This window comes from Schistocerca americana, chromosome 2, assembly GCF_021461395.2.
Source record: "Schistocerca americana isolate TAMUIC-IGC-003095 chromosome 2, iqSchAmer2.1, whole genome shotgun sequence".
NCBI classification, from domain to species: Eukaryota; Metazoa; Arthropoda; class Insecta; order Orthoptera; family Acrididae; genus Schistocerca; species Schistocerca americana.
This window is the reverse complement of record NC_060120.1, coordinates 948,150,100-948,169,068: the sequence shown is the minus strand read 5'-3', so window position 1 is coordinate 948,169,068 and position 18,969 is coordinate 948,150,100. Positions and strand designations below refer to the sequence as shown.

The 18,969-nt window shown below is 47.3% G+C and overlaps 1 protein-coding gene across 1 annotated transcript in view; it reads right to left on the bottom strand.

The window, feature by feature from the left end:
* Positions 1-11,598, bottom strand: part of LOC124594566 (AF4/FMR2 family member lilli-like) — a 167,521-nt gene extending 155,923 nt beyond the window's left edge. Inside the window, exon 1 of the mRNA XM_047132937.1 lies at positions 11,548-11,598. Within this exon, the coding sequence (XP_046988893.1) occupies positions 11,548-11,598 (51 nt within the window). The remainder of the gene's footprint in view (positions 1-11,547) is intronic.
* Between the last annotated feature and the right edge of the window lie 7,371 nt (positions 11,599-18,969).

Below are 18,969 nucleotides of genomic sequence, written 5' to 3'. Positions count from 1 at the left end.
GGGTGACCAAGTGCCGGCGCCTGTAACTTAGACACCCTGTTGTGACATTGGATGAAGTTTTTGGAAACGAGTTCCTATCCTCGACTTGTTCATCAGGACACGCAGTACAACCCCTCGCAATTTGTCGCGACACTTGTTTGACACACTGTATATTACTAAATGACTAATCTGGAACTCAGTTCCAAGCTGGTAATCTAACAGCTTTTAGGGTCAACAAAAATTTGATTTTCGGTATTTCGGGTAATTATTGACCGAATTAAAAATGTGAAGTGCTGTCATTATCTACTCATTAAGAGGTATTCTCTGAACCTGAAGGTTTAATACAATAAGTCAAGTATTAGATTTTGAAACTATGTATACGCCAGCGTAACTTAAACAGAGCAAATTATCCTCTTAGCGTGTTCCAACAAACTTTTTGCCACTGATACTCTCACCGCCCCGCCCCCCCCCCCCCGCCCCCTCGCCACCACATACACACACACACACACACACACACACAAACAAACAGAATAATGAAAGGAGTAACGTTTATGGTTTCCACATTTTCACTCTTCACGCAGTAAAACTTCAACACCAGTCACGATGTTTTACTTTATTACTTCTTTACTGCTAACTCTATTCGCAACACAGTCTGCAGACAGTATCCACGCCACATACGATGTAATAAATACTGGATTGCGTGAAAAACTAGCTTTTCCAATAACGGAGTGGAAATTACCCAGATTGTACTTAGGCAGTGATTGATAACAATGGAAAGGGGGTGGTATGGTTACTGGTTAATTACTACTGGGTTGGTGCATAAATTCGTTGCATTCTTCCGAAAGTTAAACAAACAGAGCACATACGTATAACAAAGAATTTAGTCATCAATAATATGTTCCCCTTTACTACGTACAACAGTCTGCCAACATTGGGATAAATTTTCGATCCCGCGACTGTAGCAATCACCTGGTTTTCAGGAGAACAACTCGTCGACCCATGTTCAGTGCGTATTTTATTCCAGAAAGAAAGTTCCTTGAAGGTTTTTTGGTAGAGAGCCGAAAAGGTGGATATTTGAGGTGTAAGATCAGGCGAATAAGGTGAGTACGGAATAACGTCCCAAGGCAACTCCCGTGTATGGTTTTTTGACAGTGTAGCAGGGCGAGAGGGTGTTATCGTGGAGTATCACCTCTTCACGCAGTCTTCCTGGTCGTTTTTCTTGGAGTGCGTCTGGAAGACGTCACAGTTGTTGACAGCAAATGTCAGCAGTGATGGTTACACCTCACAGAAGCATTTCGTAGTACACCACACAGCCGCTGTTTCACCAGATGCATAACATTATCTCTTGTGGGTATGCGCAGGTCTTTGTGCAGGGAGTTCCTACTTTCTTTGGGCTCAACCATTCCTTTCTTTTCCTTGTGTTAGCATAAAGACACCATTTCTCGTCATCAGTGCCGATCCAGGATAGGAATGATCGGTGTTGTTCACCAGGCAACTGATGATGAGCAAGCAGAGATGCTCAGATGGCCACCGGACGATTTTTGTGATTTTGGTTTAGAGCATGCGATACCCGTAAACTCGAATTTTGAACCTTCCCGATTAGATGCAAATGTCGGACGATAGTGCAATGATCACAGTTATCACATCAGCCAGTTCTCGAGTTCGCTGACATAGATTGTGCGTTTAAACGATCTTCAACAAATCCCGAAGGGCTTCCCGAAAATGGAGACTCACTAATATCAAAACGAGCCTCCTTACAACGAGAAAACCATTTTATTGTCGTGTTCTGCCCAATAGCATTATCCTTATACGCGTTGCAAATGTTTCTGGCTGCCTGCGCCGCTGTCACCCCTCTACCGAATTCAAACTGCAAAATATATCGGCATTGTTCCGGTTCATCCATTTGGCACTCCATTTCCTAGCGTGCCAGCTCATGTCACTATCTCCAGATGGCAAAACGACAGTATGTACACTACAGGCCATTAAAATTGCTGCACCAAGAAGAAATGCAGAGGATAAACGGGTATTCATTGGACAAATATATTATACCTAAACTGACATGTGATTACATTTTCACGCAATTTGGGTGCATAGATACTGAGAAATCAGTACCCAGAACAACCACCTCTGGACGTAATAACTGCCTGGGCATTGAGGGAAACAGAGCTTGGATGGCGTATAGTTGCCCATGCAGCTTCAACACGATACCACAGTTCACGAAGAGTAGTTCAAAATGGTTCAAATGGCTCTGAGCACTATGGGACTTAACGTCCATGGTCATCAGTCCCCTAGAACTTAGAACTACTTAAACCTGACTAACCTAAGCACGTCACACAACACCCAGTCATCAGGAGGCAGAGAAAATCCCTGACCCCGCCGGGAATAGAACCCGGGAACCCGGGCGTGGGAAGCGAGAACGCTACCGCACGACCACGAGACGCGGACACGAAGAGTAGTGACTGGCGTATTGTGACGATCCAGTTGCTCGTTTTCAATTGGTGAGAGATCAGGAGAATGTGCTGGCCGGGGCAGCGGTCGAACATTTTCTGTATCCAGAAAGGCCCGTACAGGACCTGCAACATGCGGTCGTGCATTAGCCTGCTGAAATGTAGGCTTTCGCAGGGATCGAACGAAGGGAAGAGCCACGGCTCGTAACACATCTGAAATGTAACGTCCACTGTTCAAAGTGCCGTCAATGCGAACAAGAGGTGACCGAGACGTGTAACTAATAGCACCCCATACCATCACGCCTGGTGATAGGCCAGTATGGCGATGACGAATACGCGCTTCCAATGTGCGTTCACCGCGATGTCGCCAAACACCGATACGACCATCATGATGCTGTAAACAGAACCTGGATTCATCCGAAAAAATGACGTTTTGCCATTCGTGCACCCAGGTTCGCCGTTGAGTACACCATCGCAGGCGCTCCTGTCTGTGATACAGAGTCAGTGGTAACCGCAGCCATGGTCTCCGAGCTGATAGTCCATGCTGCTGCAAACGTCGTCGAACTGTTCGTGTAGATGGTTGTTGTCTTGCAAACGTCCCCATCTGCTGACTCAGGGATCGAGACGAGGCTGCACGATCCGTTACAGCCATGCGGATAAAATGCCTGTCATCTCGACTGCTAGTGATACGAGGCCGTTGGGATCCAGCACAGCGTTCCGTATTACCCTCCTGAACCCACCGATTCCATAATCTGCTAACAGTCATTGGATCTCGACCAACGGGAGCAGCAGTGACGCGATACGATAAACCGCAATCGCGATAGGCTACAATGTGACCTTTATCAAAGTCTGAAACGTGATGATACGCATTTCTCCTCCTTACACGAGGCATCACACAACGTTTCACCAGGCAACGCCGGTCAATTGCTGTTTGTATATGAGAAATCGGTTGGAAACTTTCCTCATGTCAGCACGTTGCAGGTGTAGCCATCGGCGCCAACCTTGTGTGAATTTTCTGAAAAGCTAATCATTTGCATATCATAGCATCTTCTTCCTGTCGGTTAGATTTCGCGTCTGTAGCACGTCATCTTCGTGGTGCAGCAATTTTAATGGCCAGTAGTGTACAAGGAACGAAAAAAACCATTTTCTTGTCGTGCTCTGCCCAGTGGCATTATCCTCATAGTCGTTGCCGCTGTAACCCCTCTATTGAATTCAAACAGAATATATCGGAAATGTTCATGTTCATCCATTTGGTACTCCATTTCCTAGCGTGCCAGCTCATGTCACTATCTCCAGATGACAAAACGACAATGTGTAAACTCAAATAGCGACGGTGAATTGTAAAGAAAAAATGGCAATCGATCAATAAACCCACAGCAACCAGAATACCAAAATGCGAAAAAAGAAAAAGGAAAAAAGAAAAAATGACGCTACGAGCTAATGGAAAAATGCACTTCGGTTTGCCAAAAGGGCTCAAAAGCGATACATGATGCCGTGTAAGTTCTTTCGTACATTGTGAGAGTATTGCGACGTTAACAGCTCTGGAACGGCTACCAACTTAAGAATTCATCGCTGCGCGCTAAGCTATAGAGCAGGTCTTCCGGTCCATTTTGCCGATACGCGCAAAGTCACTCTCCGTCCGCGCGGCTGGAGTTAGAACACTGGCCGCAACCGTTCGCTTAAGCGTTGTCGGTGGTCGCCAGGCAGGCGAGTTCGTGGGTGGCGGTATTGTTCGGAGTGGCGGCTAACTCTGCAACCGCGCCACGAACTCGCGAGCCCACTGCTGGCAGTGATTGCGATGATGGCATTCAGGTGTCTGCTGACCGAGAGCTGATTGAACGAGAACGCGCGCGCCGCCCGCAGCCGAATTTAGCGGCGCAGTGCGTCGGACTATCGGCGAGCGGACTGCGAGCGCCAGTAGTTGCGCCTTTTGTGCCTACTGAAGCGGAATCGAGGTACTGCACCAGGTGACGAGCGACGATAACCAGCACAGTACTACTGTCCTAACTTGAAAAAAACTTTACTCACATTCAGTTACCCCACCAGCGCGTATTGACGAAAGTTAGCTCATTGGACCAAAAATTACTAAGCCCCACTTCGCGCCAGCACCGCCAAAGTCAGCCTCTACCCTCATATTGGTCTAAATTCGGCGAGGGAGAGACCGTACGTTTATTTACACTACTGGCCATTAAAATTGCTACGCCAAACAGAACCTGGATTCAACCGGAAAAAAACGACGTTTTGCTAATCGTGCACCCAGGTTCGTCGTTGAGTACACCATCGCAGGCGCTCCTGTCTATGATGCAGCGTCAAGGGTAACCGCAGCCATGATCTCCGAGCTGATAGTCCATGCTGCTGCAAATGTCGTCGAACTGTTCGTGCAGATGATTGTTGTCTTGCAAACGTCCCCATATGTTGACTCAGGGATCGAGACGTGGCTGCACGATCCGTTACAGCCATGCGGATAAGATGCCTGTCATCTCGACTGCTAGTGATACGAGGCCGTTGGGATCCAGCACGGCGTTCCGTATTACACTCCTGAACCCACCGATTCCATATTCTGCTAACAGTCAGTGGATCTCGACCAACGCGAGCAGCAATATCGCGAGACGATAAACTGCAAGCCCGATAGGCTACAATCCGACTTTTATCAAAGTCTGAAACGTGATGGAACGCATTTCTCCTCCGTACACGAGGCATCAGAACAATGTTTCACCAGCTAACCCCGGCCAACTGCTGTTTGCGTATGAGAAATCGGTTGGAAACTTTCCTCATGTCAGCACGTTGTAGGTGTCGCCACCGGTGGCAACCTTGTGTGAATGCTCTGAAAGGCTAATCATTTGCATATCACAGTATCTTCTTCTTGTCGGTTAAATTTCGAGTGTGTAACACGTCATCTTCATGGTGTAGCAATTGTAATGGACAGCAGTGTAGGTTGAGATGTGGCTGTAGTTTTATTGCTGAACTAGTTGAGTACACGGCTTTGCACGAGTATGTACACCGACGGAAACATCGCAACACTAAGGAGTTGCGCGACGTAAACAAAAGTTGACAGGCGTCTTTCTACATGTTAAAGATGAAGTCTCTTCAAATTTCGCAACATTCGGATAAAGGTGATGCTAGTTGCGCCACTAAGAGAATGAAAATCATGTTTGCTTTCAATATACGCTGTAACGGTCCATGAGCGTTAATTACCTTTGAGATTGGGCGCCATTATCAAAACCGCACTGAGTTTCAACGAGAACAGCTAATAGGGTTACGAGAAACTGGGTGCTCCTTCTACGATATTGCATAAAGACTTGGCAGGAATGTAGCCACTGTACATGATTGCTATCAGCAGTGGTCACAGGAACGAACAGTCCCAAACAGACCGGGCTCTGTACGGACACGTGGCACTACCGGGAGGGAAGACATCTCCATCTACGTGATTACTCTGCTGTTCGCAGTAACGTGCCAGGAAGAGGGTCAATGAACCACCTTCAAGGTGTCTATCTACCATTCCACTCTCGAACTGCAAGCGGGAAAAACGAGCACTTAAATTTTTCTGTGCGAGCCCTCTTATTTTATCGTGATGATAATCGTTTTCGGCGTATGACTGAGCAGCAGTTGCCAATACAGTCACATAACGAACTGTTCCAAATCGGTTACTTCAAGGACAGCTTCCGAGTGAGATGCCCTGTAGCGTACATTCCACTGTTCTCAAACCACCGCCATTTGCGGCTTCAGTGGTGTCAAGTGAGAGTTGTTGAAGGGCAGGGTCGATGTTTGTTGTCTTTTCTGATGAAAACTGGTTCTTCCTCGGTGTCAGTGATGGTTGTGTGTTGGTTAGAAGGAGGCCAGTTGAGGGCCTGTAACTGACCCGTCTGCATGGTAGACACACTCGGCCTACATCTCGAGTTATGGTCTGGGGTGCGACTTCGTATGACAGCAAGAACACTCTCGTGGTTATCCCATGTACCACGACTGCGAATTTGTGCTTCAGTCTGTCATTCACTAACAGCATTCCAGTGCATGTTTTCCAACAGGATAACGCTCGTATACCGCTGTTGTAGCCCAAAATGCTCTGCAGTGTGTCTACATGTTGGATTGGCCTGCTCGGCCACCAGATCCGTCCCTAATCGAACACATATGGGACATCATAGGACGACAACTCCATTCTCATCCACGACCAGCATTAACTGTCCCTGTATTGACCGATCAAGTGCAATAGGTATGGAACACCATCACACAAACTGATATCCGGCACATGTGCAACCCAATGTGTGCATGTCTGCTTGCTTGCTTTCAACATTCTAGCGGCTACACCGATTATTAATGTACCAGCACTTCAGATTTACAATGGCTTATCTCGCGTTTGCACTGACTTGATTTCTTTCAATGTTAATCACTTAAATATGCTACCTAGACAAATGTGTTCCCGATATTTCATTACTCGACATTAATGTTTTTGGTGTTGCGAATTTTTTACCGTCAGTGACTTTATTTCAGTCTTCTGCTAGACCATTTCCTCCTTAGATCGCCTTCTATCTCTTATACCCCTCTCTGTCCTGCTTCTTCACTCTTTCTGTACCCAACTCCTGCTTTCCCTCTCCATTTCCTTCTCCCCTCTCCCTGTCTATTACCATCTTCCCCTCTTTCAGTCCCTCTCTTCCTCCCTATCTCTCTGCCAACGTTCCCGTCCCCACTCCTCTTCCACTGCTCTCTGTTTATCTCCTCCTCTCCCATATCTGTGTACATCTGCTCCTTCCCCCTCTCCGTTTCTTCATCTCCTCCTCGCCCACTTCTCTCTCCAAGTTATCACTCCCAAACCAATAGGAAGTTGGTGGTTCTCACCCCCACAGTATTTCTTAGTTGTTGTTGTGGTCGTCAGTCCAGAGAATGTTTTGATACAGCTCTCCATGCTACTCTATCCTCTGCAAGCTTCATTATCTCCCAGTACTTACTGCAACCTACATCCTTTGGAATCTGTTTAGTGTATTCATCTCTTGGTCTCCCTCTAGGATTTTTACTCTCCACACTGCCCTCAAATACTAAATTGGTGATCCCTTGACGCCTCAGAATATGTCCTACCAAGCGATCCCTTCTTCTAGTTAAGTTGTGCCACAAATTTCTCTTCTCTCCAGTTCTATTCAATACCTCCTCATTAGTTATGTGGTCTACCCATCTAATCTTCAGCATTCTTCTGTAGCACCACATTTCGAAAGCTTCTATTCTCTTCTTGTCCAAACTAGTTATCGTCCATGTTTCACTTCCATACATGGCTACACTCCATACAAATACTTTCAGAAGCGACGTCCTGACACTTAAATCTATACTCGATGTTAAAAAATTTCTCTTCTTCAGAAACGCTTTCCTTGCCATTACCAGTCTACACGTTATATTCTCTCTACTTCGACCATCATCAGTTATTTTGCTCCCCAAATAGCAAAACTCCTTTATTACTTTAAGTGTCTCATTTCCTAACCTAATTCCCTCAGCATCGCCCGACTTAATTCGACTACATTCCATTATCCTTTTTTTTGTTTTTGTTGATGTTCATCTTATATCCTCCTTTCAAGACACTGTCCATTCCGTTCAACTGCTCTTCCAAGTCCTTTGCTGTCTCTGACAGAATTACAATGTCATCGGCGAACCTCAAAGTTTTTATTTCTTCTCCATGATTTTAATTCCCACTCCAAATTTTTCTTTTGTTTCCTTTACTGCTTGCTCAATATACAGATTGAATAGCATCGGGGAGAGGCACAACCCTGTCTCACTCCCTTCCCAACCACTGGTTCCCTTTCATGCCCCTCTACTCTTATAACTGCCATCTGGTTTATGCACAAATTGTTGATAGCCCTTCGCTCCCTGTATTTTACCCCTGCCACCTTCAGAATTTGAAAGAGATTATTCCAGTTAACATTGTCAAAAGCTTTCTCTAAGTCTATAATTACAGAAACGTAGATTTGCCTTTCCTTAACCTATTTTCTAACATAAGTCCTAGGGTCAGTATTGCCTCACTTGTTGCAACATTTCTACGGAATCCAAACTGATCTTCCCCGAGGTTGGCTTCTACAAGTTTTTCCATTCGTCTGTAAAGAATTCGTAATTTGCAGCCGTGGCTTATTAAACTGATAGCTCGGTAATTTTCACATGTGTTGACACCTGCTTTCTTTGGGATTGGAATTGTTATTTTCTTCTTGAAGTCTGAGGGTGTTTCGCGTGTCTCATACATCTTGCTCACCAGATGGTAGAGTTTTGTCAGGGCTGGCTCTCCCAAGGCTATCAGTAGTTCTAATGGAATGTTGTCTACTCCCGGGGCCTTGTTTCGACTTAGGTCTTTCAGTGCTCTGTCAAACTCTTCACGCTGTATCATATCTGCCATTACATCTTCATCTACATCCTCTTCCATTTCCATAATACTGTCCTCAAGTAAATCGCGCTTTTATAGACCCTCTACATACTCCTTCCACCTATCTGCTTTCCCTTCTTTGCTTAGAACTGTGTTTACATCTGAGCTCTTGATATTCATGCAAGTGGTTCTCTTTTCTCCAAAAGTCTCTTTAATTTGCCAGTAGGCACTATCTGTCTTACCACTACTGATATACGCCTCTACATCCTTACATTTGTCCTCTAGCCATGGCTGCTTAGCCATTTCGCACTTCCTGTCGATCTCATTTTTGAGACGTTTGTATTCCTTTTTGCCTGTTACATTTACGGCATTTTTGTATTTTCTCCTTTCATTCAGCCGGCCGGAGTGGCCGTGCGGTTCTAGGCGCTACAGTCTGGAACTGAGCGACCGCTACGGTCGCAGGTTCGAATCCTGCCTCGGGAATGGATGTGTGTGATGTCCTTAGGTTAGTTAGGTTTAATTAGTTCTACGTTCTAGGCGACTGATGACCTTAGAAGTTAAGTCGCACAGTGCTCAGAGCCATTTGAACCATCCTTTCATCAGTTAAATTCAATATTTCTTGTTACCCAAGGATTTCTATTAGTCCTCGTCTTTTTACCTACTTGATCCTCTGCTGCCTTCACTATTTCATCTCTCAAAGCTACCCATTCTTCTTCTACTGTATTTCTTTCCCCTATTCTTGTCAATCGTTCTGTAATGCTCTCCCTGAAACTCTCTACAACCTCTGGTTCTGTCTCTTTATCCAGGTCCCATCTCCTTAAATTACCACCTTTTTGCAGTTTCTTCAGTGTTAATCTACAGTTCATAACCAATAGATTGTGGTCAAAGTCCACATCTGCCGCTGGAAATGTCTTACAATTTAAAACCAGGTTCCTAAATCTCTGCCTTACAATTATATAATCTATCTGAAACCTTTCATTATCTCCTGGCTTGGCTTCTGCCATGTATACAGCCTCCTTTCATGATTATTGAACCAAGTGTTAGCGATGATTAAGTTATACTCTGTGCAAAATTCTACCAGGCGACTTCCTCCTACGGTACGGCTGTCTCTATCGCTGAGGCATGCAAGCCTCCTCACCAAAGGCAAGGTCCATGGTTCATGGGTGGGGGGAGTATTTCTTTAAAGGTAATAAATAAAGTACACGAGTTCTGCGAAACTGTACAGATACTACTCCATCGTGTTGTACTGTACGTCTCTGAATAGCCCTGAGTAATGAATGGGTCTGTCGTTGATTCATAGCACGCTCTCACATGGGACAATGTAAATGTGATACAACAGAGCCGCCTTATGGACAAGGAATGTAAACAATACCTTATCATGACTTCCTAGTAATCGGGCTCGGCGTCCATGTTTCACCGGAAGCTGTGAACGAGCGGTTCTAGGCGCTTCAGCCTGGAACCGCCCTATTGCCAGGGTCGCAAGTTCGAATCCTGTGTCGGGCACGGATGTGGGTGATGTCCTTAGGTTAGTTAGGTTTAAGTAGTTCTAAGTCTAGGGGACTGATGACCTCAGATGTTAAGTCCCATAGTTCTTGGAGCCATTTGAACTTCCATGTTTACTCGCAGGAAAATTTTTGGAAATTTGTGGTAAGGTCTTATGGGACAAAACTGTTGAGGTCATAGGTCCCTCAACTTACGCACTACTTAATCTAACTTAAACTAAGGACAACACACACACACACACACACACACACACACACACACACACACACACACATACATGCCCGAGGGAGGATTTGAACCTCCGACTGGGGGAGCGACGCGGACCGTGACAAAGCGCTACAGACCGCGTGGCTACCCCGCGCGGCTACTTGCAGGAAATGAAGAATGTACATATAAATAAGCAGCAAGATACGTGCACCCATGTTACTTGTAAACAAGCTGGAAAACAGAAATGCTAGACGAATCGGTTGACAAATTTACTTCCATATCACGTTAAAAGAAATGTTCAAATGTGAGTGAAATCTTATGCGGCTTAACTGCTAAGGTCATTAGTCCCTGAGCTTACACACTACTTAACCTAAATTATCCTAAGGACAAACACACACGCCCATGCCCGAAGGAGGACTCGAACCTCCGCCGGGAGCAGCCGCATAGTCCATGACCGTATCTTCTTAAGGTGACTTCTCCGGAACCAGGTTCCCTACCTCAAATTGTCCAGTGGAGCATTCTCTATGTCCTGTTAAATTTTTACACGCTGGGGAAACAGGAGCAGATTGCATCAATTCACGATTTTTAATTTTGAAACAGGCAGTATTTACAGCTTCCCTTTCTGTCACTAATGTCTCTAACTGAGCGTGCAAACATTTCCAAAAAATTTCCTGCAAGTAAGCACGGAGGTTCAAATGGCTCCAAGCACTGTGTGACTGTCATCAGTCCCCTAGACTTAGAACTACTTAAACCTAAGTAACCTAAGGACATCACACACATCCAAGCCCGAGGCAGGATTCGAACCTGCGACAGTAGCACCAGCGCGATTCCGGACTGAAGCGCCTAGAACCGCTCGGTCAGAATGGCCGGCTACTCGCATTATAAAAGTGGTGGAATCCAGGGATGATGTCGTTGTTCACCTCCTACTGTTCCATCCACACATCGAAGAAGCAACGAGGGAAATAGAAGAAAGGTTCAAGAATGGAATTAAAATTCAAGGGGAAAAAATATTAATGCATTCAGATCGTTTCGAGGTTAGGCGCTCGCTACACTCATTATGTGTGTAAGTACTGGGCTTACCTGGAAGGCAGGCGGAGGCGAGATGATGGGCGTGATGGAGGGGGGCGACATGGGCAGCGCGGGTCCGGCGCCGTCCTGGCGGTGCGGGGGCGGCGAGGGCGGCGAGGGCGGTGCGGGGGGCTGGAAGCCGGCGGCGAGCGGCAGGTAGGCGGGCCGCACGGGGCACTTGCCCGGCTCGCTGTTGCAGTGGTAGTCGGCCAGCCGCACCGTGGGGCGGCGGGGCAGCGTCGCGACGGCCGGCACCGCCGCCACTGTGGTGGCCGCCGCGGGCACCGGGGGCAGGCCCGCGCCGTAGCCCGCGCGCCGGCTCTCGTCCAGAGAGCGCTGCTGCACCTGCCGACACACCACTCCCTTCATTCCCTCTTCTGATTTGCGCCAGCATCACGCTAACGAGGCGTTTGATATCACACTTAACGTACGGGTGAGCTAAGTGAAAACCTTAAATTTCTACACTACTGGCCAGTAAAATTGCTACACCGAGAAGAAATGCAGATGATAAACGGGTATTCATTGGACTAATATATTATACTAGAACTGACATGTGATTACATTTTCACGCAATTTGGGTGCATAGATCCTGAGAAACCAGTACCCAGAACAACCACCTCTGGCCGTAATAACGGCCTTGATACGCCTGGGCATTGAGTCAAACAGAGCTTGGATGGCGTGTACAGGTACAGCTGCCCATGCAGCTTCAACACGATACCACAGTTCATCACGAGTAGTGACTGGCGTATTGTGATGAGCCGGTCGCTTGGCCACCATTGACCAGACGTTTTCCATTGGTGTGTGATCTGGAGAATGTGCTGGCCAGTGCAGCTGTCGAACATTTTCTGTATCCAGAAAGGCCCGTACAGGACATGCAACATGCGGTCGTGCATTATCCTGCTGAAATGTAGGGTTTCGCTGGGATCGAATAAAGGGTAGAGCCACGGGTCGTAACACATCGGAAATGTAACGTCCACTGTTCAAAGTGCCGTCACTGCGAACAAGAGGTGACCGAGACGTGTAACCAATGGCTCTCCATACCATCACGCCGGGTGATACGCCAGCATGGCGATGACGAATACACGCTTCCAATGTGCGATCACAGCGATGTCGCCATAGACGGATGCGACCATCATGATGCTGTAAACAGAACCTGGATTCATCCGAAAAAATTACGTTTTGCCTCTCGTGCACCCATGTTCGTCGTTGAGTACACCATCGCACTCGCTCACGTGTGTGATGCAGCGTCAAGGGTGACCGGAGCCATGGTCTCCGAGCTGATAGTTCATGCTGCTGCAAACGTAGTCGAACTGTTCGTGCAGATGGTTGTTGTCTTGCAAATGTCCCCATCTGTTGACTCAGGGATCGAGACGTGGCTGCACGATCCGTTACCGCCATGCTGGTAAGATGCCTGTCATCTCGGCTGCTAGTGATACGTGGCCGTTGGGATCCAGCACGGCGTTCCGTATTACCCTCCTGAACCCATCGTTTCCATATTCTGCTAACACTCATTCGATCTCGACCAACGTGAGCAGCAATGCCGCGAAACGATAAACCGCAATCGCGGTAGGCTACAATCCCACCTTTATCAATTTTAATGGCCATTAGTGTATTTTCATATACCATCGATGAAGGACGCCTTGTGAAACGGCAGGAAAGGCCAAGCCGGCAGATTTCCTTCCATGCTGTGGGGCAACGAGCAGCAAGTTACGACGCGTGCTGTAGAGACGTGGAATGAGACCAGTATTTCTGGCCACCCTGAGATATGCTGCATCCTGTTAAGGACGAATTAGTCTTCGTAGCCCCAATGTGTATGACGTTCCTTGCGGACGTAGCAGCATGTATATAGATCAAACTACACTCCTGGAAATGGAAAAAAGAACACATTGACACCGGTGTGTCAGACCCACCATACTTGCTCCGGACACTGCGAGAGGGCTGTACAAGCAATGATCACACGCACGGCACAGCGGACACACCAGGAACCGCGGTGTTGGCCGTCGAATGGCGCTAGCTGCGCAGCATTTGTGCACCGCCGCCGTCAGTGTCAGCCAGTTTGCCGTGGCATACGGAGCTCCATCGCAGTCTTTAACACTGGTAGCATGCCGCGACAGCGTGGACGTGAACCGTATGTGCAGTTGACGGACTTTGAGCGAGGGCGTATAGTGGGCATGCGGGAGGCCGGGTGGACGTACCGCCGAATTGCTCAACACGTGGGGCGTGAGGTCTCCACAGTACATCGATGTTGTCGCCAGTGGTCGGCGAAAGGTGCACGTGCCCGTCGACCTGGGACCGGACCGCAGCGACGCACGGATGCACGCCAAGACCGTAGGATCCTACGCAGTGCCGTAGGGGACCGCACCGCCACTTCCCAGCAAATTAGGGACACTGTTGCTCCTGGGGTATCGGCGAGGACCATTCGCAACCGTCTCCATGAAGCTGGGCTACGGCCCCGCACACCGTTAGGCCGTCTTCCGCTCACGCCCCAACATCGTGCAGCCCGCCTCCAGTGGTGTCGCGACAGGCGTGAATGGAGGGACGAATGGAGACGTGTCGTCTTCAGCGATGAGAGTCGCTTCTGTCTTGGTGCCAATGATGGTCGTATGCGTGTTTGGCGCCGTGCAGGTGAGGGCCACAATCAGGACTGCATACGACCGAGGCACACAGGGCCAACACCCGGCATCATGGTGTGGGGAGCGATCTCCTACACTGGCCGTACACCACTGGTGATCGTCGAGGGGACACTGAATAGTGCACGGTACATCCAAACCGTCATCGAACCCATCGTTCTACCATTCCTAGCCCGGCAAGGGAACTTGCTATTCCAACAGGACAATGCACGTCCGCATGCATCCCGTGCCACCCAACGTGCTCTAGAAGGTGTAAGTCAACTACCCTGGCCAGCAAGATCTCCGGATCTGTCCCCCATTAAGCATGTTTGGGACTGGATGAAGCGTCGTCTCACGCGGTCTGCACGTCCAGCACGAACGCTGGTCCAACTGAGGCGCCAGGTGGAAATGGCATGGCAAGCCGTTCCACAGGACTACATCCAGCATCTCTACGATCGTCTCCATGGGAGAATAGCAGCCTGCATTGCTGCGAAAGGTGGATATACACTGTACTAGTGCCGACAGTGTGCATGCTCTGTTGCCTGTGTCTATGTGCCTGTGGTTCTGTCAGTGTGATCATGTGATGTATCTGACCCCAGGAATGTGTCAATAAAGTTTCCCCTTCCTGGGACAATGAATTCACGGTGTTCTTATTTCAATTTCCAGGAGTGTATATACCGAGCACAAGCGGCATATTAAACAAAGGGAGCTTGATAACTCGACCATAGACGAGCATTGCCTGGAAATGAACACAAAGTACTGTCTGAAAGGGGTGAGTCTTCGCTTATTTATCAGCACATTGCCATTCCGTTATAAAGGAGACAGCTGAGATTAGAATAAACAGCAACGATTCTAACAGGGAAGCTCAATACGGCATGAGGACCAGCTCTGGGTATCGAAAGACAGCAAAGAAGGATGCTTGACGCTTATAGGGAGGCGGGACCTGCAGTTTCAAACGTGGTGCCGGCTTCTCCCGCCACCTGACGTCACTCGGTCCCGGGACGGACCGGAGCTGCTACGAGCCGCCCAACTTACCTGCCGCGCACGAGTCGTTTCGGCACTTGGAACTGGTGCTACTTCCACCAGTTAGCGATTTTTACTGGTGACGATGACGGCGAGGATAGTCATCGAACGCTCGAGTGCTTCATTTGAACTGGCGTCACTTGCGAACCAGCAGATTTTGAAACTTCCTGGCATATTAAAACTGTGTGCCGGACCGAGACTCGAACTCGGGACCTTTGCCTTTCGCGGGCAAATGCTCTACCATCTGAGCTACCCAAGCCAGGAAGATTCATATCAGCGCACACTCCGCTGCAGAATGAAAATCTCATTCTGGAAACATCCCCCAGACTGTGGCTAAGCCATGTCTACACAATATCCTTTCTTCCAGGAGTGCTAATTCTGCAAGGTCTGCAGGAGAGCTTCTGTGAAGTTCGGAAGGTAGGAGACGAGGTACTGGCAGAATTGAAGCTGTGAGGACTGGTCGTGAGTCGCGCTTGGTTAGCTCAGTTGGTAGAGCACTTGCCCGTGAAAGGCAAAGGTCCCAAGTTCGAGTCTCGGTCCAGCACACAGTTTTAATCTGCCAGGAAGTTTCATATCAGGGCACACTCCGCTGCAGAGTGAAAATCTCATTCAGCAGATTTTGTTAAAATCTGTGTTTCGCGCTACTGAAATTCTTTTGGCCTGAGATGCCCCCTTTGCCTGTGCTGGTCTCCGTTTTATGTCCTCCTTGCTTCGTCCGTGGTAAGTTATTTGGCTTCCGAGGTAGCAGAAATACTTCGTGCACACCAATATTCATAATACGTTTATCGCTAATCTCATTTCTGCTGCACCTCTTTGCTTTCGTCTTTATTCGGTTTTGTCTCGAACCGTCTTCTTGTCATTGATGTCGCGCTTAATGGGAGACATTTTAGTGAGACGACTAGTTGTAATAGCATTTTCCAACTGTTACACTTCATTGGTCGATTAAAGTTTGGTACTACAACGGCAGGCTATATTTAATTTTTATACACGTCCACTCTCGTTTGTGCCACCCATTCATTCCTCCAATTGGCAGTCTACTTGACTAAGGCTTGCTGGAAAGTAATACCTCCGAGCGATGGAAGAACATGGTTTCTCTACCCGTCACCACAAAAGTAACGGATCAAATCGGCAAGATTTTAAGGAAAGATGACGTTCGACTGACTTTCAGACCAACTAAGAAAATAGGTCAAGCACTTCGTTCCGTTAAGGATAAACGTCCCCCTCTGTCTGCAAGTGGTGTATACAAGATTTCGTGTGGTAAGGTCTACATTGGAGCTACAAATAGAAGTGTTAATACACAGTTGAAGGAACATAAAAGTCTTTGCGACTAGGGAAAACAGACAAATCAGCCGTGGCAGAATATGTTCTTCAGTCAGGTGATCACGCAGTGAAACCTTCGGAAACTGAAGTTTATTTACTGTGACGAACTATTATCCATGGCGATATAGAGAAGCCATCGAAATATATAAACATGGGGATAATTTAACAGAAAAGAAGAAGCCATGAAACTCAGCGATATATGGACAGTGGTGCTACGGAATCGATGAGAAGTTTTATCTTTGACGTACTATGATCGATACTTATATTTTATCTTTGACAAGGTTTATCTATGCTATCACGTATAATCCAGACCACGCCCACTTTCCACGGTATGTAGGCCGCTCTTCGACGGCCGACTCGTCAGTCGGCTAGACTCAGCACAACCAGGAGAACCTCCAAAGATGTCCAACGCAGCCTTGGACGAAACGTCAGGTATAGAAGAATACCATGGACCACGGTCATACAACCCGGAAGAATTCTCAGCAGCTGAAAAAGCTTTCTAAACAAAACACACGTTTATTGCTCAACATTGTCTCCCTGGCGTCAAAAACAGCACTTCCAGCGAGAGACCAGTCCGTTGATATCGTTACTATGGAATGTTTGACTTTTTTGACGGAGACACAACCTCACCTCACTATCAAATGAAATCCTCGAAGTTGTTCCTTATGCTTCGGAATCAGATGAAAATCGGATGAAGCCAAGCCGGGAGCGTATGGAGCATGATCGGTGTCATTGAACCCACGGCGTCAGATGTTACGGATATCGCAGCGCTGGTGCGTGGTCTGACATTGTCATACCGAAGGACAGAGTGCTTCATGTGTGGACAAATTCTTCGAATTCAAACTCGATTAAAAAACTCTGGTTCTGTCGTACGGACGTACTTACGTTACACATCGCCATGTTACGCGCTACAATTCTGAGGCCTCTTGCAGCAGAGGGCTGCAGATATCTAGATTTGTAGAATAAATATGTGCGTTGTCAATAAATTTCGTCTCATTAAAAAAAGTTTTAAGAGTTTTGTCGTAAAAAATTCGGAAGGTTTACGTTTCAGCAAACCCTCGTACAAAATGGCTGATACTGTCATCCAATCAGCAAGCCCCACTGCAGGTTGCCTATATAACTGTTTCCAGGGGTAACAAAAATTACATTTTTAGGATTTTTTGTGACTCTGCCGAATTTAAAAATTTAAGATGATGTCCTAATCTACTATTTAAGAAATATAATCTTCCGTTAAATGTTTAACACAATAAATCAATTATTGTAGTGAGACATTTTGTATGTATCTTGAGGCATTGTAACTCACAGAGTGAGAATTACCCGGATTTTATTCATCCAGTACTTGAGAATGAGTGTTCTATCGACTTCCACCAAACCTTACACGTAATTTCAAACGGTTTCAAAAGTTTATCTTTCTGACGCTATCCACAAAACAATGAAAGAAAATATGCTTGTCGCATAGGCCTACTAGATTTTCGCTGCATCGAAAACTATGCTTCAATTTACTAACGCACATTTTGCAGCAGATAGTATCCACATATGACACTGAATTTACCTGTAAAGTTATATCACTGAACAACACATACATTCATGCTCATAAATTAAGGGTAATTGCAGAATGTGGTGCCACACAAAGTGGAACTACACAAAACTGGTGCTAATAGCATAGGCACATAGGGAACACACACGACCCAGATCTGTAAGTCCACGGTATTGGTGATAAGCTGAGAAACCCGTCCCGAAACAAATGTGCTACAAAACGCCACTGTTTCCTGCGCATGTACCCCGACGTCAATACGGGATATGATCACCGTGCACTCGTACACAGGCCGCACAACGGGTTGGCATACTCTGGATCAGATGGTTGAGCAACTGCTGGGGTGTAGCCTCCAATTCTTGCACCAGTGCCTGTCGGAGCTCCTGAAGTATCCTAGGGGTTTGAAGACATGCAGCGGTACGTCGACCGAGAGCATCCCAGAGGTGCTCGATAGGGTTTAGGTCTGGAGAACAGGCAGGCCACTCCATTCGCCTGATATCCTTTGTTTCAGGGTACTCCTCCACGATGGCAGCTCTGTGGGGCCGTGCGTTATCATCTATCACGAGAAAGGTGGGACCCACTGCACCCCTGAAAAGGCGGACATACTGGTGCAAAATGACATCCACATACACCTGATCTGTTACAGGTCTTCTGTCAAAGACATGCAGGGGTGTAAGTGCACCAATCATAATCCCACCCCACACCATCAAACCACGACCTTCATACAGGTCCCTTCCAAGGACATTAAGAGGTTGGTATATTGTTTTTGGTTCATGCCAGGTGAAAACCCGTCGAGAATCACTGTTCAGAATATACCTTGAGTCATCTGTGAACATAACCTGGGACCACTGTTTCAATGACCATGTACTGTGTTCTTGATACCAGGCTTTACGGGCTCTCCTGTGACCAAAGGTGAGTGGAATGCACCTTGCAGGTCTCCGAGCGAAT